Source organism: Delphinus delphis, chromosome 10 (genome assembly GCF_949987515.2).
Source record: "Delphinus delphis chromosome 10, mDelDel1.2, whole genome shotgun sequence".
In the NCBI taxonomy this organism is placed as follows: Eukaryota; Metazoa; Chordata; class Mammalia; order Artiodactyla; family Delphinidae; genus Delphinus; species Delphinus delphis.
In genome coordinates, this window is record NC_082692.2 from 64,847,452 (window position 1) to 64,872,490 (window position 25,039).

At 45.8% G+C, this 25,039-nt stretch overlaps 1 protein-coding gene across 3 annotated transcripts in view; it reads right to left on the minus strand.

Annotated features, from left to right (window-relative positions):
* Positions 1 to 21,704, minus strand: part of IP6K2 (inositol hexakisphosphate kinase 2) — a 29,173-nt gene extending 7,469 nt beyond the window's left edge. Inside the window, exons 1-2 of one of the 3 annotated variants that reach the window (XM_060022437.1) lie at positions 21,618 to 21,704; positions 905 to 1,232 (exon numbers count right to left, since the gene is read on the minus strand). In XM_060022437.1, coding sequence (XP_059878420.1) covers positions 905 to 1,106 — 202 coding nt within the window. In that variant the 5' untranslated portion in view covers positions 1,107 to 1,232; positions 21,618 to 21,704. The other 2 variants (XM_060022438.1, XM_060022436.1) reach the window with 2 other exon arrangements.
* Positions 21,705 to 25,039: the final 3,335 nt, after the last annotated feature.

The window sequence follows — 25,039 nt, forward strand, 5'->3', positions numbered from 1 at the left end:
AAAAAATGGGGGCGGGGCAGCCAGCTAACAAGGGGCCTTTGGCTTTGTCCTGGAAAAAACAACAGAGAAGGACCAAGTGAGGGCCCCCAACTCCCCCACCCCGACCGCAACACACATGCATATTCAGAGTACAAAGAGAGACGCCCAGTACATTCTGTCTTCAAAGAGCATGTTTCAACAGTTCCAGAAGAACCCAAGTTGTTCAAGAGTCTTTTGCATAACCAGGTAATGCAACTTTAAAATTATTTTCCTTAATGGATTCTTCCTGATTTACAAAGGATCTCCGCCCTCCCCAGGAAAGACCACACCATGCTGTTGGCTGCTGATTCCCCCCCACCCCCACCAAAATGCATTATAAAAAGGAAGAAAGAGTCACCACATGTGAATCAAAGGGTTGCCGTAATATAGCCATTTCGGGGACATTCCGTAATAGCAAAGGGCTTCAGCTAATCAGCACAAGCCTCCCACTCCTGCATTCCATCTGACTCAACTCTGCTCCCAGCCTACCTAATCAACAGGGCTTCTGGTTTCCTGGAGGACAAAAAGCAGGCGGCAAGTATTCTGGGTAAAATCCTCCCAAAGTCTTCCCTGGATGTCTCCTCATGGGGGACTATGGGTTACCGAGATAAAGAGACACCTGAACATAAAACACAACTACACTTCCACCAAAAATAAACTCAAAACAAACCCACAAAACAAAACAGAATTGAGCAATCTTACCGCAACTTGAAAACTGAGGGTGTGAGGTGCTGGGCGGAGGGCCAAGAGGAGAAGGAGGAGGGAAAACACAGAGTGAGTGGGAGGGGTGAGGGCTCCGGGGATGGCTGCCTGGGCTTTCCTTGGCCGCGACGCCTTGCATGTCCTTGCCAGGCGCTGGCGACCCCTACAGCAGCTGGGGGCTCACCTTTGTACTGGGGAGTGAATTTGCGCATCTCCGCAGGGAGGGTCTCGTAGAACTGGTGCTCCCTCGGGACCAGAGGCTTGCACAGGGTCGTCTCGTTGAAGCGGAGCACGCACGAGTGCCCCCCGACCTGGTGGACAAAGGGCTCCAGCAGGATGCCCTTGGCGCGGGGCTCCACGTCCATAGCCCTGAAGGCTGGGCTCATCCTCCAGGTGCAGGCAGCAGGGAGAAGGGGGAGGCAGCGGGGTGCAGCGGCCAGCGCGTCCTCTGTCGTCTGTCCGTGCGTCCGTCTGTCTGGCCTCAGCTCCTCGGCTGTGTGGGCCAGGACGCTCTGCCGGAAGCAAAGAGTGACAACGGAGTTGGAAAGGGCCAGGAACCGCCTTAGAGGCGCTAGCCCTCCTCTTCCAGCAGAAAGACAAAACAGCCTGAGCTCCCGCAGGGTCCCGCCCACGCCGCCCACTTCGTCCCCGCCTCCTCCCACAGAAACAAGCAGCCAGAGCTCTCCCCCGCGGGCCGAAGCCGACTGGCAGGGACTGGTTGCGGGACCCCGAAACAGCCCCAATCATCCCACCAGGCGTTAGAAAGCCACTACCGCGAAGCCACGACGACGAAATTGTGATTTTAGGTAAAATCACAATTTCAAACCTAATATCCTGATTAAATCTTACCATTTTCTAATAAAATTGTTAAACTTACAGTAATTTATATCCAAGCCCCTCCATTAATTATATAAATATATTTTAATAGACTTTATTTTTTTAGAGCAGTTTTAGGTTCACGGCAAAATTGAGAAAATACAGAAATTTCCCATATGCCCCGCATATGCATGGACAGCCTCCTCCATTATCAATATCCCCCATCAGAGTGGTACACCTGTTACATATGATGATGAATCTACACTGATACAGCACCATAGTTTACATTAGGGTTCACTCTTGGTCGTTAATTTTTTTTTTTTTTTTGGCGGTACGCGGGCCCCACTGTTGTGGCCTCTCCCGTTGCGGAGCACAGGCTCCGGACGCGCAGGCTCAGCGGCCATGGCTCACGGGCCTAGCCACTCCGCGGCATGTGGGATCTTCCCGGACCGGGGCACGAACCCGTGTCCCCTGCATCGGCAGGCGGACTCTCAACCACTGCGCCACCAAGGAAGCCCCTTTAATTATGTTTTTATAAAATGCATTTAAAGGGAAAACCTACTTAGGCACCAACTAGTAAGATTTACTCCCCCAGGGTGCACACACTTCCCTGCTCAAGGCCAAAGACAAGCCCCATTAACCTTATTAGCAGTGGAGCTTGGGCCTAGCTTTAATGATTAACGTCTGTATCGAAAAACAACTGATCAAGGCTGGCTAACTCCTTTTAAAGAGATACACAGTGTTCTAGGTCACCAACTATTTTTATCCGTTCTATCCAGATCTCCAAAAGCTGGGGCACACCTTTAAACCAAAGCTGCATTCTTGGGGCACTAAGGGGTCTCATTCACTGAGATCCAGGAACTTAGACCTGACTTCAGATCCCCAAGCACACTGGATCTCAGCAAAGCACACCTCTATGCGCCTGTGGACCGTTTCAGGGTCTGTCAACCTCCTCCTGTTTTCTGTCTATAATTTACAGACTACACAGTTGCCACTAGCACTACTAACGGGGCTTGGGCTACATTTCAGTATCTGTACAGGTTTCTTACTGGGAACTCCTCCAACTCCCATGACTCCAACTGAGATGGTGGTGGTGAGAATGGGTTGGCTGGAGGTTTGCCCACTGTCCTCTAAGGTGGGTAAAGCACCCCAGTCTATGCTAGGCTCACTATAGGAACTTACTTCATATGGTCCTCGGGATACTTTCTATGAGGTAGACACCTCTCTCCCTGTTGGAAACAATGAAGCTGATTCTGGGAGCTGAGGAAACTCATCCAGGGCTAGGGACAAGAAGCCACAGTTTCCAAATGAACCTCAATCTGTTGGATGGCCCCACACAGCTGCCTCTGGGGCCCAAGGTCTCTGGCACATCTGCCTTGGTATAGCACTTAAAAGTATATGGGACAGGGCTTCCCTGGTGGCGCAGTGGTTGAGAGTCTGCCTGCCGATGCAGGGGACACGGGTTCGTGCCCTGGTCCTGGAAGATCCCACATGCCGCGGAGCGGCTGGGCCCGTGAGCCATGGCCGCTGAGCCTGCGCGTCCGGAGCCTGTGCTCCGCAACGGGAGAGGCCACAACACTGAGACGCCCGCGTACCAAAAAAAAAAAAAAAAAAGTATATGGGACATTTATCTTGTCCTGTGACAGTGCTTTCACTATGTATTTATATTTTCTGTTTATAAAGCAGCCTCTTTAGGGACTTCACTGGTGGCGCAGTGGTACAGAATCTACCTGCCAATGCAGGGGACAGGGGTTCAAGCCCTGGTCCAGGAAGATCCCACATGCCGCAGAGCAACTAAGCCCGTGCTCCACAACTACTGAGCCTGCGAGCCACATCTACTGAGCCCATGCACCGCAACTACTGAAGCCCGCGCACTCTAGAGCCTGTGCTCCACCACAAGAGAAGCCACCGCAATGAGAAGCCCATGCACTACAACGAAGAGTAGCCCCCGCTTGCAGCAACTAGAGAAAGCCCACGCGTAGCAACAAAGACCCAACACAGCCAAAAAATAAACTAATTTTGAAAATAAATAAATAAAGAGTTTAGCTGGTGTTAATCTCTTCCTTTCAGAGAGAACGCCCATTGGACTCAAGGATTAGGAATCAATAAGCTTTCCTATATGCAAAGAGCAGAATACCAAAGCTTCTGATTTCTCACCTGGCACTACCTTCTCATTACAGAAGCCCTCAGGAGGGCATGTGCTGTGAGGAGTCCCAAGACACAACACAGGCAATCAGCTCGAAGGATGAGTACCTTCCAGCTATTCCAGACTCTCTCCGGAAGGTGGAGCTCTGAGATGCTTGGCCACGCAAGCCCTTTAGGTTTATAGAGACCAGTTCACACCAGTTTTTCAGTAGTGAAAAAGACATCTTGAGTAAGAGCAACACCAAAGGAAAGCTACTGACTCATGATCGGTCTGCCAGTACCCAAGCAAGAACCAGGTACCATAATTATTAAACTGTGAAAGCACAAGATGCTCCCCGTGGGCCAGACTTTAGAAACACAATTCAAACCTTTCATAAACGTGTAAAACTCCTTTTGTTACTACAGCAATGCTGACACCAATGCAATCCCTTTCCAACTCTGTTCAAGATTCCTTAAATGTATTCAATTAAGTAGAAAAAAAAATCTCTCTCCAGGCATCTCTCTTACCCATTCCCCACCTCCAGCGAAAAATCCAAAACAAAAACTGGTCCTTCATGGCAGCTCTCTGGAGTATGGTTCGTGGGTGTGGCTGGAGGCTGAAAAGCCCAGTGAGGGTCTATACCTCCTTCTCCCAGGTCTCCGGTGTGTTCATTAGCTGCTGGAACCTTGACACGGAACCTTGCCAACCCTCCCACCAGCACCCAACTCTGGCAGTCCACAGGACATTGCTCCCCGGAGAAGAATCATCATCTTAGGTAGAGAGACAAGGAAAATAAGGCCCTTTCTCGCCTGTGCCAAGCCTGATGACAGAGGAAACTCCTAAATGGTAGAATTAGGGAGAAAACTGATCCTGTAGTGAGGTGGAGCCAGATTCTAGTCCCAGTTCTGCCATTCAATTGCTTGGAGGAAGATTCCAAGTCCCTGCTCCCTTTGGGTTCCAGTTTTCTGGTAACCAGCAGTTTGTTTTAATCAAATAGGAAAAAACAGTAAAAATCATTGCATTGCACATAATAAGGTTAAGTCCTGTTTTGTGATTCTTTGATTTCAATTATGTTCAATCTCTCAATATGAAGATAACTATGGCTTCTCTATACAACATACTTCTTACATTTGGGGCTTCAGACAAAGAAATGCAGCTTTTGTTCTAGGGTCCCTTACAGACCCTATCCCTGTGGGAAAATGAAGGATCAACTTCCCAAGGATTACACCCCAGATCAGCTTCTTCTCTAGTGGCTTCAGCCTGGTCAGAAGAAAGAAAAATGCCCAAAGCATCTGCTCTGTTTCACTGCTACTCTTTTTCTGTTCCACATGTGGTTTGAGCAGTTGGATCTCTTAAAGGTTTTTAAACATCTGAGGTCTAAGGCCCAGTTTCCCAGGAATCCTAGAATATTAATGGTTACTGAGAAGTCCATGTGATGTATGGACCCTGAATCTAGTGAGACAGGGAATAACCATAAAACACTGGCTTCAGATTTAGCATCTATTTTAGCTTTCCAAATTGCCTCACGTTTGTCCACGAAACTATTGATAGGTAAGAAACACAGAACATGATTCATCCTAGGACAAGACACAGATTTCCCCCATAGCCCATCGCCCTAAATCTATCAAATTGGTTTAAGGATCTGCTGGAAACAATGCCTTAATAGTCTTAACTTATAAAATACTGCAAATAAAACAACTATGACTCATGAAAAGCCCTGGGCCCTTAGCTCACACATCTAGAATGTGGTTCATGAGGCTACAAATGGGCTCTGCTGGGGCTACTTACTCTGCCTCAAGAAAAGCCCCAGGGTTGGGCAGTCACAGAAGATGGTGTGAAGCACACTAGCCCAATGGTGGACGAATAACCTTGACCATCTGCACCTCCGCTCCATGAGCCCAGAGCCACTGACCGCATCTGCACACATCCATACACAACCCATGACTATACCACCAGGGTCAGTCACTGGAATTCTCAAACGTTGCTGGTAGGAATAAAAGAAGTACAGCCACCTTAGAAAACAGTTTGGCAGTTTCTTATTAAGTTAGACACATACTTATTATATGACCCACTAACCCTACTCACAGGTATTTACCTAAAAGAAATGAAAACAAATGTCCACATAAAGACTTGTACACAGATGTTCACAGCAGCACTATTCACCATAGCCAAAAGGTGGGAACAACCCAAATGTCCATCAAATGGGTGAATGAATAAACAAACTGTGGTGTATCCATATAATGGAATATTATTCAGCAATAAAAGGAATGTATTGATATAGCAACAACAAAGATTAATCACAAAAGCATTATGTTGGGCTTCCCTGGTGGCGCAGTGGTTGAGAGTCCGCCTGCCGATGCAGGGGACGCGGGTTCGTGCCCTGGTCCGGGAAGATCCCACATGCTGCGGAGCGGCTGGGCCCGTGAGCCATGGCCGCTGAGCCTGCGCGTCTGGAGCCTGTGCTCCGCAACGGGAGAGGCCGCAGCGGTGAGAGGCCCGCGTACCGCAAAAAAAAAAAAAAAAAAAGCATTATGTTAACTGAAAAAAGCCATCACAAAAGACTATATACTGTGTGATTCCATTTATACGACATTCAAGAAAAAGCAAAACTGTAATAGCAGAAAGTAGAAAAGCAGTTGCCAGGGGGCAGAGGTAGGGGAATAGGACTGACTGCAAAGAGGTCCAAGAGAACTTTTAGGGGTAATGAAAATGTTCTATGCTGTGACTGGAACAGTGATTACATGGCTGCATAAATTTGTCAAAACTCATCAAATTATAGACTTAAAATCAATGAATCTTGGGGCTTCCCTGGTAGCGCAGTGGTTAAGAAGCCACCTGCCAATGCAAGGGACATGGGTTTGAGCCCTGGCCTGGGAAGATCCCACATGTTGCAGAGCAACTAAGCCCATGTGCCACAACTACTGAGCCTGTGCTCTAGAGCCCGCAAGCCACAACTACTGAGGCCGCAAGCCACACTACTGAGCCCACGTGCCACAACTACCAAAGCCCGCACGCCTGGAGCCCATACTCCGCAACAAGAGAAGCCATGACAATAAGCCCGTGCACCGCAAAGAAGAGTAACCCCCGCTCACAACTAGAGAAAGCCCGCGCACAGCAATGACGATGCAACACAGCCAAAAATAAAAAACAAATAAATTAATTAATTAAAATAAATAAAATCAATGAATCTTATTGTATACAAATTATATTTCAATAAACAGCCTGAATTTTTTAATTTACAAAAGTTTCATAAGTACAAATTATTTTAATAATCAGAAAAGACTGTAATTAAAAGATATTAGCTGTTAAATAGGGTTTTTTAAAATAAATTTATTTTATTTATTTATTTTTGGCTGTGTTGGGTCTTCATTCCTGCACGCGGGCTTTCTCTAGTTGCGGCAAGCAGGGGCTACTCTGTATTGTGGTGTGCGGGCTTCTCATTGTGGTGGCTTCTATTGTTGCAGAGCACGGGCTCTAGGCACGCAGGCTTCAGTAGTTGTGGCACGCGGGCTCAGCAGTTGTGGCTTGAGGGCTTATTTGCTCCGCGGCATGTGGGATCTTCCCGGACCAGGGCTCGAACCCGTGTCCCCTGCATTGGCAGGCAGATTCTTAACCACTGCTCCACCAGGGAAGTTCCAGTTATCTTTTTAAATTCTTGTAAAGCCAAAGCAAAAGCATACTTTACACACAAAGGAGAAAAACAGAAGCATAATGGCCCAATAAGCCTTTCAGTAAAACACCCATCACAAAAGAAAAATCAACAGCAAATCTGCTCCAATTATACTAGCTTTCTTGTTATTTCTCAAACATGCTTGATACATACCTACCTTAGGGTCTCTGTCCTTGCCATTCCCTCTGCTTGGTGCACTTTTCCCCAGATATCTCCCTGGCTCACTCTTGTACCTCCTTCAGCTCTGTATGCAAATATCACCTTTAATGAAGTCTTCTTTAGCCACCCCATCTAAAAGTGCCATATCTACCCATCCACATTCCTTACACAACCATGCTTTATTTTCTCCTCAGCACTTATCACCACCTAACATACTATATGTTTTATTTGTCCTGTTTATTTTCTGTCTCCTCCACCCTGCCCCACCAGAAAAAAAAGTCCATAAGGTCAGACATTTTTTGTTGTTGTTGTTTGTTTGCGGTACACGGGCCTCTCACTGCTGCAGCCCCTCCCGCTGCGGAGCACAGGCTCTGGACACACAGGCTCAGCGGCCATGGCTCACGGGCCCAGCCACTCCACGGCACGTGGGATCTTCCCGGACCAGGGCACGAACCCATGTCCCCTGCATCGGCAGGCGGACTCTCAACCACTGCGCCACCAGGGAAGCCCCCGGTCAGACATTTTTGACTGCTCTGTTTACTGCTGAATCTCCAGAGCCCAGAAGAGCACCAGCACCGAGTAAGCACTCCACAGGATGTGCCTCAAATCACTACTGCATCATGAATACCTGCTGCACACAGATCAACAGAGAACTCAAAAGGCACCCACTGCAATTATCCAAACCCACACCAACTGCACAGGGAGTACAATCGTTAAAAAGCGGCACGCCACACACTTTACAAAATGCATTCTGAGCATCAGCTGGGTATTAATTTTGCATTTATAATCTCCCACCTTATTAACTCTGCACTAACTGGGGAGTATAAATAAAGGACCCTGCACCTGAATACTCATCTGGGTCCTGCTGGTGTGGAAACATTTCATGTAAACAAAGCCTAAACTCTTAATCTAATGACAACCAACCTCTTGGAAAATTCTCTCTTGTAGAAAATCAGGCAGAAGAATGGTCACTGAAGAATAAACTTTTAAAATGTGGATACGAGAAGATTAAAATCCTATCATAGTTTGAAACAAATATACTAGTTAGAATTCAGAAATTCTGTGTTAGTATTGAGTTGACATCCCAAACACCCAAGGCTTTCAGGTTGCTAAGTTATCACTGAAAGATAATTATCCCCATCTTTTGCAGGCAAAGCAAAGAAAGGCCATGGGGTTGGTGCTGAGTATTTGCTGAAGGCCTTTTCAGCAATGCTGTTGGGTCTGCCATCCAGCTTCAAACAAGGTGTCTCTGCAAGACAGTGCAGGAGAAAAATTATCCCCTCCATGATCTGGACTTCTAGAAAAGCTGGGCAGCAGATAAGGCACAATCCCTGGTGACAAAATGAATAAACCAAAAGGAGATTTAGCAAAATAAAGCCAGGAAGGAAGAGAAGAAAGCTGTTAATGTTTGCCTTGTGGGAGGCACCAAGGAAGGTGGCTGACCAGACTGACCCATTTGGGTCATGGGTATATGGCATCAAACTACCACCAACCCCAGGAAAACTCCCACCACTGCTCCATAAAAATCAGGTCCTGGCAGGACATCTCTTTTACCCCAACGTGAACGCACTCACCTCCACATCCAGCAATACGAAAGTGTATGATGGACTATTAGGATACTATAAAACATTGTTTATCACTTTTATATTTTTAAAACAATCTGATATGCTCTTCAATTAAAAGGAGCAAGACACAGGGAATTCCCTAGTGGTCCAGTGGTTAGGACTCCATGCTTTTACTGCCGGGGCCCAGGTTGGATCCCTGGTCAGGGAACTAAGATCCCACAAGCCATGTGGGGCAGCCAAAAAAAAAAAAAGGAAGATACAAAATTGTATAATCTATGATATTAGCTGAACTATGTCATAAGACTTACAGAGGAAAAGACTGGCAAGAAGTTCCAGCTTTGCCACTAAATTGTACACTCAGAAGTGGTTAAAATGGTAAATTTTATGTCATGTTCATTTTACTATGCACCAAAAAACCCTAAAAACAAAAATACCAGCTACTCACAGGGGTCATGGCTGCCCACCCCCTCCCAAGGCCCTGGAGTCACTGTATAAAAAAATGTTGAATGTCTTGAAGTCTCACAGCTGATATATGAAAAAAATTTGACACATGTTTCCCAAATTTGATGACAATCCTAAAAATTTACATGACATATGATGAATTGTGAGGCTGAAAGAAACTGTTCTAAGTTGTCAATAACAGAAAGCAGATGGGACTTCCCTGGTGGTCCAGTGATTTAAGAATCCGCCTTCCAAGACTTCCCTGGTGGTGCAGTGGTTAAGAATCCGCCTGTCAGTGCAGGGGATATAGGTTTGAGCCCTGGTCTGGGAAGATCCCACATGCCGCAGAGCAACGAAACCCGTGCGCCACAACTACTGAGCCTGCACTCTAGAGCCCAGGAGCCACAACTACTGAGCCCGTGTGCCTAGAGCCTGTGCTCCACAACAAGAGAATGAGAAGCCCACGCACCACAATGAAGAGTAGCCCCTGCTCGCCACAACGAGAAAGCCCATGCAGCAATGAAGACCCAACGCAGCCAAATTAATTAATTAATTAAAAAAAAAAAAAAAAGAATCTGCCTTCCAATGCAGGGTATAGGGGTTCAATCCTTGGTTGGGTAACTAAGATCCCGCATGCCGCAACTAAGACCTGATACAGACAAATAAATAAATAAATATTTTTAAAAAAATAAATTTAAAAAACTGTAACAGGTGTTATCCTACAATAAATTTAAATGACAGCTAACAAATGAAATAAATTTATGGAAAGCAGATGACAATTAACCACCCTAGAGTAGTGACTATGTGATCTTTTTATTATTTACTTTATTTAAAAAATTTTTGGCTGCGATGTGTGGCATGCGGGATATTAGTTCCCTGACCAGGGATCGAACCTGTGTCCCTTGCAATGGAAGCGCAGAGTCCTAACCATTGGACCGCCAGGGAAGTCCCTATGTGACTTTTTTATAGAAAAATTATGACACTGCTGTCATAGAATGAGGCAGTCAATATGCTGCTCAGAAATGTAGGGAAAAAATACTGTACTATTGATTTTTGAAATGTGTAACTTTTTGTGTTTTCTTTTTTCAATCCAAACATTTACTTTCTTACATTATTGGGGTTTTTTTAAATTTTTTTTTTTGCGGTACGCGGGCCTCTCACTGTTGTGGCCTCTCACGTTGCGGAGCACAGGCTCTGGACGCACAGGCTCAGCGGCCATGGTTCACGGGCCCAGCCGCTCCGCGGCATGTGCGATCTTCCCAGACCAGGGCACAAACCCGTGTCCCCTGCATCGGCAGGCAGACTCTCAACCACTGCGCCACCAGGGAAGCCCTTTTTTTAAAAAAATTTTTATTGGAGTATAGTTGATTTACAATGTTGTGTTAGATTCAGGTATACAGCAAAGTGAATCAGTTATACATATACATATATCCACTCTTTTTTTAGATTCTTTTCCCATATAGACCATTACAGAGTATTGAGTACAGTTCCCTGTGCTATACAGTAGGTCTTTATTATTTATCTATTTTATATATAGAAGTATATATATGTCAATCCCAATCTCCCAGTTTATCGCTCCCCTCCCCTTACCCCTGGTAACCATAAGTTTGTTTTCTACATCTGTAACTCTATTTCTGTTTTGTAGATAAGTTCACTTTCTTACCTTATTGTTTTCATAATTGTAAATTCTTTTGTTTAAAGATGGTTTTATAATTATATATCTATATAAATCAATTATATATATTTGTTACACTATATAAACTTTAGCTACCACAAAAGCTGGATCTGCCCAGTACTAAGTGGTAAGATTGTTATTCCCATCTCTTCAGTTTTCTGAATGTTCCAAACTTCTTGAAATTTTCTCGAACTCAGAGCATGTGTTTGTTACCTTTATAATTGCGAGTGAAAATATTAGGGGGAAAAATAATTCACTACGACTGAAATAAGAAACCCAGATGGCTGCTCAGCTCTTGAAGGTTTTAAACTCATCTGCCAAAAAACCCTGATGCAACCCACACTGCATGCTCAGAGTTCCACTCCATGATGGAGACCCTGGGAGACTGACCACATGTAAACAAGGGAGGATAATCACCTCAACACATCCTGTCCCTGAAATGTGTACAAGGTGCTGAAAGGTCAGAGGAGGAAGTGACCAACTCAATCTTCAGTGACAATGGGATACAACCATTCAGAGAAAAGAGCTACCGTTTACCAAGCTGTTAGTCTGTTCTGTAACTCCCTCCCTCCTAACACAGCCTTCTGGAGTAGATACTAGGATCACTCCCACTACAGATGGGTGCACTGAGGCACCAGATCACCTAGGCCTCACCATGGAAAATGACAGGTACTTTGAGATGAAAGAGTCACTGCTAAGAAGGCTGGAAAGGTCACCCCCATGTCATAGCAGGCACTGGCTCCACCAAAGCATGCAGCAGGGCCAGAGAGACAAGACACAGAAGCCTTCTATTAACTTGACACAAATGCCTGGGGTCCAACACCAGGTGTTCATTTCCCGCCCATCAGCATTTTATTCTTGTTTGTTTGTTTGTTTTTAATTTATTTGGCTGCACCAGATCTTAGTTGCAGCACGCAGGATAGGATCTTCATTGCTGCGTGCAGGTTCTTCCTTGCGGCACGCGGTATCTTTTTTAGTTGCAGCATGCAAACTCTTAGTTGAGGTGTGTGGGATCTAGCTCCCTGACCAGGGATGGAACCCGGGCCCCCTGCATTGGGAGCATGGAGTGTTAGCCACAGGACCACAGGGAAGTCCCTTTATTCTAGTTTTAATAAAGGAGAAACTACAAGTTGTAAGTGGAAGTATTTCAAGAAAAGTCACAACAATGCAGATCCTTCCACCAATTCTGAGGGACAAATGAAACAGCAGATTCTGTTCCAAAAATCCGGACAAGCTTTTCCATAAGGGAAACAGCAGCCTCTCAGAGGCTTCTCTGTCGAACCAGCAGCATGATCACACTGCCACATCTCTTTGCCTCATCAGACCAGATTTCTGGAATGAAAGACTAGAGCATCCCAATATGGAGGGGGACAGGGAGAAGGAGCTTTCAGCCTACCTAGAAATATATTCCTCAGTTACAATGCTTGAATTACAGAGTTTTAGCAATTTAAAAAGTTTTTCTAGCTAAAAGTAGAGCACTACTCCTTCAAGAAAATCTAAATTATTGATTCTAAGGTGTCACATGTCCCCTTTATCAGAATATCAAATTTACTTATAAATACCTAAATGTATTCCATACACACACCAAGAATTATCAGTCCTCCTTAAAAAGCCTGTTCCCCCCCTCAAAAAAAGCCTGTTTCCCCTCTTCAAGGGCAATTTTCCATCTCCAGTCTCCTCCGCCTGATGCAGACTACAAATCCCACCATCATGTGGGAAACATACACAACAGGAACATGCAGAAGTGACCCTTGAAGACTATGGCCAAAATTGTTCTGAGCTCTCGATCTATGGGGGACTCTCCTACCTTAGTCATGGTTCTCTCATGTGCCAGTTAAGTAACAGTCCATTAGCTTCAGGCAAGATTATATGCTCCCTGCCTGTGGTCAACGTTTACCCCTGCTCATTTCTCAGCCAGTTCCCAAACCAGATGACACATGAACTCATCCTCTGAAACTAGTGGTGCCAAAAATGATTCAGTCCTCATGGCCAGCCATAGAACCCAGGCAGCCCCAACCCACCCAGGCCAGCACAATGAGGGCTGTACCTGCTGGTAGAGGGACACGTGTGCCCTGCGCTACACCAGATCCTGTGCCCAGAGGGCACAACTTCCTCTGGGTCCTCACAACACCTCACTCAGGTAAATACTCCCCTCAGGGGTCTGCTAAGCATCCCAGGCTAACAGCATCAATATGGCAGCTTTGATCACCCAACTACTCTAACTACAGTCAGTGTTCCTCCATGACCAGCCGGGAAAAGAATGAGATATGGGAGTGAGAAAATTCCTGACACCACATAGGTCACGGCACTATATCTTTTTTTTTTTTTTTTTTTTTTTTTTGCGATACGCAGGCCTCTCACCGCTGTGGCCTCCCCCGTTGCGGAGCACAGGCTCCGGACGCGCAGGCTCGGCGGCCATGGCTCACAGGCCCAGCCGCTCCGCGGCATGTGGGATCTTCCCGGACCGGGGCACGAACCTGCGTCCCCTGCATCAGCAGGCGAACTCTCAACCACTGCGCCACCAGGGAAGCCCCACAGCACTATACCTTAACACATGACCATTCGTCAATCATCCTCTATGAGTCCTGGGACTTCTTTCCAAAATAAGGCACAGCAAAATATTAAAAACTTCTTTAGGGAAATCAAGTTCAACTGCACCCATAGTTCTGAAGCAAACTACACACTGACTCCTTTGGAATCTCGCAGCTTGCGAGAAGGGCAATGACTTCAGTCAGTCAACAGACGTGAGGATTGGGAGGGAAGGCCAACGGGGCACTTCCACTTTTGATATTTTACCACTATTCCCTTTCTTTGGCTCTATACAAAGAGCCTAAGGTATTTTCAAAGTAAAAACACTCTTTGAGAGTGAGATAAATCATTCCTGGGAGAGAGGTAGCCTGTTCCTTCCTTTCCCAGCCCTCATCTGCCCCAGATGTGTTGGCCATATCCATCAGTTTTTCACTGCCCAGAGTCTGTCAGGTGGCAGCTGGCACCTCTGCAAGGTCCAATGTTCCAAATGCGCCAGGAGCCTGCATCCTGGGCTTACCGTCCTCCTCTGGCCTCCCGATGTAGGTGCAGCATCCCAAGCCACCCATAAAACCCAGCACAGGTTCTACAAAGGGCAGGGGCAACTCAAAGAACCTAAGGGAGAGATATGTGTGTTCTCATGCTCCGATAAGGACACAGAGCAAGAAAAACCCACACCTTCAGCAGGGGGTTGGCAAGTACCTCAGCTGTCTCTCTAGAGGCACTCACCTTGGAGAACAGACACTGTTCGTGAAAGGACATCTTTCACTGCCTTATATGTAAAACCTCTATTCATAACAGAAGAAAAACTGAAAATGTTCAACAAGAACCAACTAACTGGGCTTCCCTGATGGTGCAGTGGTTAAGAATCCGCCTGCCAGTGCAGGGGACATGGGTTCGAGCCCTGGTCCGGGAAGATCCCACATGCCGTGGAGCAACTAAGACCGTGCGCCACAATTAGTGAGCCTGCGCTCTAGAGCCCATGAGTCACAACTACTGAGCCCGTGAGCCACAGCTACTGAAGTCCGCGCGCCTAGAGCCCATGCTCCGCAGCAAGAGAAGCCACTGCAATGAGAAGCCAGCGCACAAGGAAGAGTAGCCCCTGCTCACTGCAACTAGAGAAAGCCTGTGCGCAGCAACAAAGACCCAATGCAGCCAAAAATAAAAATAAATTAAATAAATTTTAAAAAAAACCCTAACTTAGGTAGACAGTAATCTCAGCAACGTGCAAGTAAGTGCTTTAACAGTTACTGGTGTATGTTTTTCCTGTCAGGTTGCTCAAGTTCATAAAAACATACATTCTTTGGCCTGGTATACTTCATCCATCTCTCTTCTTCCTTTGTTGCTTACTCGGGCAATCTCTCAAGGAAACAGTATGATTATGTTTAGCACTAGAGCCAACAGATATAGGGTCCACACACCTCCACAGGCACCCTGTAGAAGAAGCTGAACTGTGAACTCTCGCTCATGAGAGGGGAAGGAGGAGTAAGGCACAGTCCACATATACCAAGTTTAAAGCACATTAAGCAAATGCGTACCAAAGTGAAAGCCGGCAGGCTTGGACTTAGGTTAATCCCAAGACAAATGTTGCTGCAGCCTCAGCAAAAACACTGAATTTGTTTAGACATGACCTGGGATCTCAATCAGAGAATGGGACAGATGAGAAGGAGGGAAGGTTATAGTAAAAATGCATATCCAATGTTAGTTTTATACTTGTAAAACAAAAATGGTCTATTATTCCTATAAAACAAACATTGCAGGGCAATGCAAGATTTCTGCATTCCCCAAGAGAGTATGACAAGCACACCCAGCCCATGGGGCCACCTCATTTCTGAGTGTGCAGCCGTGGATAGGAAAGCCCTGTGGCCCTGGAGCAGCTCATCTTAAAGATGAACAAGGCTCAAGGCAAGGGGCTGTGGTGGGGTTAAGACAGACTGATGTGGCTCGGGGGGTTTGCCTTTGGGATCCAGCTCAGGTATCGAGCAGGCACATTCTTGAAAACTAAGTGCAGAAATAACAACACTGGAGCCAAGTGTTATGCCTCCTGGTCTCTAACACATCTTATTCCATTAAAAGAAAAGTTCTACTCTTCCTTAGGCTTGGGATTGGACACTCAATTTCTACAAGTATATGTCTCAAGTAAGGTAAACAGATGGATACACAGAGAATGCAGGTAATACTAAATGATCTCCCATTTGATCAATCATGAGTTTCAGTTAAATACATTCACAAGACGAGTTAAAAAAAAATGCAGCAGTGCAAAGGAAGTTTTGTGAATTTGCCATGACAGAGAGCAAGCAGAAGAGGCCCAGGCTGACTCCAGTTGCCCAAAGGGGCTTGTGAAAGCAGGTACTGGAGGCCTGTCTCCAAGTCAGAAAGGTTTCAAAAAAACCCAAAGCCTGAAATCCTTCAGTCCAGAGTGGGATGAGACTTCTGACCACCTTGCAGAGTGGCCAGGAATGAAAAGAACACAGGTAAAAGACGTAGCGCAGTGAGGGTGTTAGGCAAGGCAGCCGTAGCTCCTATCATTTTTATTTTTTGTGGGTGGGTGCTGTAGGTGTTGACCACATCACTTCTACAATGGCTACATTTCACTAGCACAAAATCAAATCAAGGCATGACTTTTCTGTTGTTACCAGGTGCTTATTTTGCTACCTGTTCTGACCTGGATACCACATTTAGAAGTTATCATCCTCCCAACGATTTCAGTCTTAACCAAGGGGCATTTTGTTGGCATAAAGAACAAAAACTCCTGGATTTCCCTGGTGGTCCAGTGGTTAAGACTGTGTGCTTCCAATGCAGGGGGCATGGGTTCGATTCCTGGTCAGGAAACTAAGATCCCACATGCTGTGGGGCAACTAAGCCCACGCACCACAACTACTAAGCTCACGTACCACAACTACTGAGCTCGCACGCCTCAGCTAGAGCCTGCGTGCTGTAAACTACAGAGCCCACGTGCTCTGGAACCTACGCGCCACAACTACAGAGCCTACACACCCTGGAGCTTGCGTGCCACAACTAGAGAAGCCCATGCGCCGCAAGGAAAAGATCCCACGTGCCGCAACTAAGACCTGACACAGCTAAAAATAAGTAAAATAAATAATAAATTATAAAATAAAATAAAATCTCCCTGACAAATTGAGGCCTGCCTTATACTTGGGTATAAATGGTGTTTTACCTATTCTTGGTGCCTGCCTTCATCTGTAAACTAGTCATGGTAGTTTTATGTAGGTGCCATAAGGTGGGAACAAGATTTAAAAATCTAGCCTACTGCCTGGCTTACATGCAACGCACTCCTCAAACGTGAGCTGTCCTCTGTCCACCATTCCAGTTCCTACAAAAAGTCCAATGGAAGATGGAGGCCAGAGGGTGGACTTGACAGTATAAGTGGATGAGGGCATGTTAAGCCTGCACTTTTCTGAGGCGGATGAAGAAACGGGGCTTCCGCAACAGGCAGAAGAATGGAGTACCAAGGGACATCCTGCTTAGCTATTAAAAGAAGACATTTTTAAACTGGTTACAAGTGTGATAAAATGACCACCATTATTAGTTTGGGGTCTCTTTATCCTGTAGATTTTCTTCAGTGCATTTTTCTATTCTTTCCACAAATAGGATCAGGCTATATGTGTTGTTTTGCCTTTTTTTTCCCAAGTAAAATCAGCTTTAGTTTTCTCACCTAACTTTTAAAAAAGTGATAAAATACTCACAATATAAAATTTACCATTTTAACTATTTTGGGGTATACAGTTCTGTGGCATGAAGTACATTCACACTGTTGTGCAATAATCACCACTATCTCCAGAACTTTTTCATCATCTCAAACTGCAACTATACACATTAAATAATAAATCCCACTCTCCCTACTCCCCAGCCCCTGGTAACCACCATTCAACTTGCTGTCTCTAATTTGAGTACTCCAGTTTCCCATATAAGTAGAATCATTCAATAGCTGTCCTCTGTTTTGCCATTTCCCCCCCAACTAAACTATATGACTTAGATATCTTGCTACATTTGTCTATATATGAGTCTTTTTAAAGGCTGTATAATAGTCACACAAAATCATAATGTATATATCGACTTCCCTACTGACACTATTTCCAACTTTTTTCTTACCACAATAATGCAGTGAGCATCCTTGTATCTGTCTTTGCACACCTGTGAAGTATTTCTGTACGAAAAAGTCCTAGAAGTAGAATCGCTGGGAGCATAGATTTTAAAAGATCTCACCCATTGTTTCACTCTGACCCAACCTATAAAGTATGTGAGCCACTGGATTCTGGAGTATGGTGGCGACATTTTATGTTAGGAAAATTAACCGGGCAGAGACGAGGAAAAACCTGGCTTCAGAAAGGCTCTGACTTCAACTGCTGGGCAGGGGGTGGTGGGAAATTGTCCTGACAGCCCTCAGGTTCTAGGGTCACCAAGACAACAGAACTGCTATCTCCAGACACCTGTCTCGGACCTCTTTAATGTTACCTCCCCTACTCAGTGGCATACATGGCAGGGCACACAGTCTCCTGTCTTCTCCACTGCACCCACAGAGCCAGCTGCCCTGCCCAGCCTACACAGAAGAACCAAGGAAGGAGGGGGAGAAGGTAAAGAAGCAGGACTTGATAGATGGCGAAGTGTAGCACACTGTCCTTAACCCTTGAGGGAGCAACAGACCCCCTAGAGAATCTGAGACAACTGTGGGACTCTCCTGAAAATTCACAGCCTCACTGAACTCTGCATACAATTTGTGGAGTGGGCAACTATGGACCCTATCTTCAGAATCCCTGATTCAGGGAATCAAATTAGAGGGATGAGTCAGATACTGAGTCTTCACAAGTCAGAACAAGGATGTTTTGTTCATGAAGTCAGAAACAGCTGAGAAGATAGTGAGTTGAGCTGCAGACACTTAAATATAAGGGATAATCAAGCAATCAAGAAGAAATGTACAGCAGACAGCTGGAAGCAGTGGGAGCGAAGCTTGAGTGAACTTAACTTGAAAACAGATTTGGGAATTACCTACAAAGGGAAGGCAGAAGGCACCCCAAGAGTAATGTGCAAAGAAAGAAGAGCACTGGGTTGAGGCCCCCATGATTGTGAACAGCCTGTGAGCAGAGGGTGCAAGGTCAGTGTGAGAGGAGGAGGTCTGTAAGGAGACAAGGAGCAAAACATCTTCATCCTCCTGGAGGCCAAGGGTAAGAATCTCCTCTCTGTTCCACATGGAAAATCTGGACCACATGACACAGAGGGAGGAGGAGGGTCTTGCACTGTGTGGCCCTATAGGTCCCTGACAGCCCCCAGAGTTCAAGGTTTGGGGCTCACTTTTGAATGAGCCTTGGCAGTTCCAACACAACTTCTTCACTGAAAAGATATACAGGTGTGACTCCTTCAAAGCCAGCCACCAGAGTCAAAAGGTCTCAAGCACACAGTGTGATGAGCAAAAGCCAGCATATGGGAACCCCTACAGGATAAATGACAGTGTGAACAGATAAATTACAAAACAGAGTAAGCATATATAAATTTAAGAGACAAAAGAGACACTTCAATCAAATGCCATATGCAGACTTTATCTGGATCCCAGTTTGAACAAACAACTATAAAAAAATAATGAGACAATCAGGGACATTTGACCATGACTGAATATTTGAAAAAAAAAATTAAGGAATTATCATTGTATTTTAGGCATAATAATGGTGTAAAAACCATGGGTAGCTCCTTGTCTTAGAGATACACTAATAATGTATAATGAAATACTTTTGGATAATATACACTTTGGGGATAGGTTTCCTAAAAAAATTCAGCTTTTTTTTTTTTTTTTAAGGGGAGGGGAGGAAGGCAGAGTGTAAATGAAACAACATTGGCTAGGAGTTGGTAACTGCAGAAGCTGGTGATGGATGGATGGTTGACAAATCCAAACCAAGTATCCATCATTTTAGGAGACTCTTTTCGTTCAAATTCTGAGGTAAACGCTAAATTCAATTTTGGGGGAAAAGGCCCCTTCCTTGTTACCAGAATATATTACAAAACACTAGTATTACTTGTTACTTTTATTACTTGGTATGCAAATAGGCAAAAATATAATTTAAAAAACAAAAACATGCTTTAAAATGTAATCACATGAAAGCAATCATCTACTACACAAAAATGTGTTCAATTTGTCTAAGGTGATTACCCCATTAGGTAAAATAACGTCACTTAAAGGAAAAATTCTTCCCCAGTGCATCCTCTTTATGAACCAAACAATGGAAATTTTTCACCTCAGCAAGCTGGCCTCAGGGAGGCTCATCCCTGTTGCCTAGATACCGGTGATATCTCCCTACGGTGTTACGGAAGGCTCTGGCACCCCTTGCACCCCTCTGCAAAGAAGACTGGTTAAGGTTCATCAGTCAGAAGTTGTGCCTTCCTCACACATTCCACTGCTCAGACAGCTATAGGGCTGGTATACCATGTACTTGTCTGTCACCTGCGAAGGCTTGAAACAAAAAGAAGTCTATTACATTTGCTAAGCTGGTTTTTACAATTGTATCAACTCCAGTCCTAGCTCTCATCCACCTGATTTCTAACAATTCCTGAGAATTTTATTCTAAAGTCACAAAGCAGGTCAACCAGCTGGAGTAACAGTTAACCGTTCAACTGATGTTTGCCTCCAGAAAAAGTTACTAAGTGATCCACTCACTGGCCTATTACATCAATATGATAAAGTATTCATTTTGCTCAGTTTCTAATTCTGGTAGTGGTTAAAGTTAAAACAATAACAATACTGCCCTGAAACTTCTCGTTAAATACTTAACACCAGATTACAGGATGCAATTACACAAACTCCACAGCAGCAATCTATGTAAATAAGCATTTTAGTTCACTTAAAATGTTACCCTGATAAAAATGCTAATACAGCAACTAATTAAATACTAGAATTCATCAAAACTACTGTAATTATGGCGCTTTATACAAAGTATCATAAAACTTGTGATCTGCAACATTTCTGTTACCACTTTTTAGAAGTTTTAGTACTTAAAACTATTTTTTCAGATGATTTTATCTTATTCTTGTTCTATGTACATTTTGTTACCAAAATGCTTCATTCCAATCAGTGATTAGTTTTATTTCCCCGGTATTTAAGAGCACTAGATTTTACTGGTTTTTACATTTTCTTTTCACAATATTTGGACTCATTTTTCTGCAATTCGGCTTTAATATATGAAACTGAATAAAAGCCAAAAATGAAACAAATCATTAGGACGCAAAAGACAAAAAACAGTCTGTAATCCAACGTGAACGAAATGAAAGCTCCATCCATGGTGAAGCTTATCACTATTAAGAAGACGTCCCCGGATCCATTTTAGGACTTTTTGGGATAAGAAGGTTAGGTGTGCAGACTCCCCCACCAGACACCAGCTGACAAGCCCAACTGACATTCAACACTCAAAATGGCTGCACATCTGCCGGCCGCAGGTAACCGTACCTGAGGCGTTGGGCTGACTTCTCCAGCCAAAGACTCAAGGAGACCCCCGTCAATAACCCGGAAGATCGTGGCCACCAATGTCCTGGGGAGACCCCCTCAATGACCCAGGAGATCTTACCCTCTCCAATGACTGGAGACTTCAATGACAGGGGGAGATCCCGCACCACCAAAATATCCGGGAGACACCCCCCCCGCAATGACCAGGTAAGATTCTGCCCGTCAAAACCAGGGGAAATCGTCTCTCCCCAATAACCTGAAGAAATAATGCCTCTCTCAAATGACCCGGGGAAATCTGGCCCCACAAGGACCCTGAGAGATCTCTCCTACTCCCATCATCCCGGGAGAGCCCCTCCCAAAAAACCCGGGAACACCGCTAATGACCAGAGACCTCGCTCCCCGACGACCCGGAGAAACCCTCCTCCAAAGTCCCTGGGGCGGCAGAGCGGTAGGCCGAGCAGACCGGGCGTTACCTGCTACCTCAGCCGGTCCCGCGGAGCTTCCGTCCTATTGTTTCTCTCCCACCAAGATGGCGGCCGCTGCGGCGAGCCCCGCCCCCCACGCCTCACTCCCGGAGCCCCTCACTATTGGCTCGCACCGGGAGCCCAGCTCGCGGACTGGGCGGCCCAAAAAGCGCTGTTGCTAGGGCGCCCGGATTCGTTGTAGTGGCTTCCGGAAGGGGCGGTGCATGGGGCGGGGTTAGCGAGAGAGGTGGAGTCTTGTCTGCCTCGATGGGAGAGAGTGGCCAAGGAAGTCAGGTTGGGTGGACAGGTGGGCTTCGAGCCCAGGGGTGCAATACGGGATGCCAGGGGTACAGATGGGTCAGCCAACTGTACCATTTTTCCTGGGTCCCAGCGGTTTCCTGGAGTGCAGGACTTTCAATATTAACATTGAGACAGTCTGCAGCAATCTGGGAAGTTGGTCACCCTAGCAGATGGATGGACAGAGGACCGGATGTGGCTGGATGGAAAGATGGACAAAAGAGTGGCTGTAGACGGTGGATAAAGGGCGGTTGTATGCACAGGTGGACAGATGACTGGATGTAGATGGATGGACAAATGACTCGATATAGAGAGGTGAACAGAGGAGTGGCTGTATAGTCCTTTGTGGACTGGTGGGTGACCCAGTGTCCAACCCAGGTTCCACCAAGCTCCACACTACAGAGCTTGTCTGAAGCTCGTTTGTTCTGGGCCCTGTGTTAGCCAGAAGGTCTCCCACCTGAGTTAATATCATTGTGGCTGGCAAAAGCAAGGGAGGATGGGGATGCTACTGAGAGTGGGTAGAGCCTCCTACCTGTTCTCTGCTCTTTTAAAAAATCCCTGTGTGCTGGCTGTTTGCAGAGGTGTGGATTCATGCATATACTCATTCATTCAACAACTATTTATGGAGCATCTGCGCTCTGTGCTGGAAATACAGCAGTGAACAAAAACAGTAGGAAAAAAAAAAAAGCCTGCCCTTACGAGGATAGGCAGGAAAGATTTCCTGTGACCAGCTGATCTCTCCTCTCTTGGAAGCACAGTCCCTGTGTGGCTTCCAGGGCCCCATGCCCTCCTGGCTTCCTCTGACCTCACTGGTTCCTCCTCTTCACCTTTTCTCTGTCTACACTATTGCTCTCATAATCTTACCCAGGGTCATGGCTTCAAATTCCACTTACATGTCTATCACTCCCAAAGGTGTATGTCCAGTCAGACCTTTTCTGAGTGCCAGACTCAATGTCCAGCTATGGACTAGGCACCCGCACTCTGACTTCCTCTTGGCACCTCAAACTCAACTTGTGCCACCCTAGCTCCAGCTCATCCCCCAAACCTACTCCACCCCAACTCCCCCAGCTCAAGTGATGGCAGCTCAGTCCTTCCTACTGTTCAGGCCAAACACCTCAGACTTTGTCTTGACTACTTTCTTTCCCACTTACATTCAATGTATCAGGAAGTCCTGTTGCTTCCATTGCATCATCTACCCAGAATGAGACCACTTCTTGCCAGGTCCATGGCTTCCACCTAGTCCAAGCCACCACCATCTCTCCCCAGGACAATGTCACAGCCACATCCCAGTCTTTTGCTGCTGCCCTTGCCACCTTCAGTCAGTTCTCCACACATCAGCCTATGAATACATGAGTCAGGACCTCTCATACCCAGCTCGGAACCCTGCAGTAGCAACTCCCCCAAAGAAAAGCCAGAGCTGGCAAGGGCTCCATTATTCCCCATTACCTCTCTGCCTGCATCTCCTTTGTTCACCTCTAGAAGCACTGCTCATCTCCTAAAGTTTCTCGTGTCACAGTCTGTGCACTCTCATGTCTAAAGTGGAAATCTCTTTTGCTCATGGATGTATCCTGACCACCTCAAACACCAAGTAAGCTCCAGAAATACCTGTTGACTGGACTAAATAAAAAGAATGCCATGTGGTATTAAGTGATAAAAAATAAAATGGGGCAGTGGGATGTTGTGGCAGGATGAGAGTGCCCCAGACCAAGGCTAGCCCTGGGTCAGGCCAAGAAGGCCCTCCACACCCAGTGGAATTACACCCGGCCCAGCTCCTGCTCCTGTTCCCTGTCTGTGGCTTCAGGACCTGCAGTAGCTGCTGTAGCTACAGAATAAAAGCCCAACAGGCACCAGTCTCTCAGGCCTTCACAAATAGGCATGGCCCCTTCCTCTGCCCACCTAATCTCCCATTCCAGTGCTCCCATGGGTGGGGAGGAAACTGGACAGGGCAAGGTCTCCCTGGGGGCAGTCCCAGTCTTAATTCACTCTTCCATTCCTTCCATAAGTGCTTAGCCAGGGCTTACTGGGGCTAGATACTGGGTACATGGCAAGAATGGACACAGCAAGAATTCAAATGATTTACAGAGTCCTTACCATCCAGCAGGGAGTGGATGGGGGAGCATGTGAAGGATGAATACAGCAAATAACTAATTATGGGCAGAGTGAACAGTGGTGGAAAGGAACCAAGCTGATGTACAGAGTATTGTGTTTATGTCTAAGGCAGCAGGAAAGGTGAATCTGAGAAGTGGACATCAGAGCTAAGATCAACCAAAGGCATGACTGATCAGGGAAAGATCTAAGAGAAATTATTCCTGGCAGAAAGCATAGCAAGTGCAAAGACCCCAAGGAAAGCACAATTTTGGCATGGTGGAAGATTATGAAGATTGTGATTGGGTCTAATGGAAGAAATAGCTCAGAGCTCAATGAAAAGATGCACAGAGCACAAGGCATGAGGGAACAGACCAGAGATTTGGGGGCCAAATCCAGGAATCCTGTTGTGCAAACAATCGGAGTTCCCGACATAAAGAAAATGCTGTGTTTGCGTATGGGAGGTATTGAGCACATTCCCAGGCAGTATGGAAGGGAAAGACTATAGTAAAATTCTTAAACTTCAGGGAGAAAGAGGACATTGTACAAGCTCCCAGATGGATAATACAAGTTATCTACCAAGGAAGAAGAGCCAGCTGTTCTCGAACTCTCCCCCTTAACACAGGCACATTATTTGCTACCTATGCCCAGCCAAGGGACAGTCCTCATACCTGGAGAGGGAAGGTAGCCACTAATGGAATGGAAAAGTACTAGAATTTCCAAATTACCAAAGAAAAATTAAATGAATGACATCTTCTTAAAAGAGAGAGGGAATTCCCTGATGGTCCACTGGTTAGGACATGGAGCTGTCACTGCTGGGGACCCAGGTTCAATCCCTGGTCAGGGAACTAAGATCCTGAAAGCTGCGAGGTGTGGCCAAAAAAAAAAAAAAAAAAAGAGAGAGAGAGAGAGAGAGGGAAAAGGAAAGTTATAAGTTAGCTGTATGAAATTGCTAGTATTCAACTGTTTTGACCTATAAAAATGGTAGTTTCGAATAGCTCAACTGAATAAAAAGATGAAACCACAAAGTAAAAAAATAAGAAAGTAAT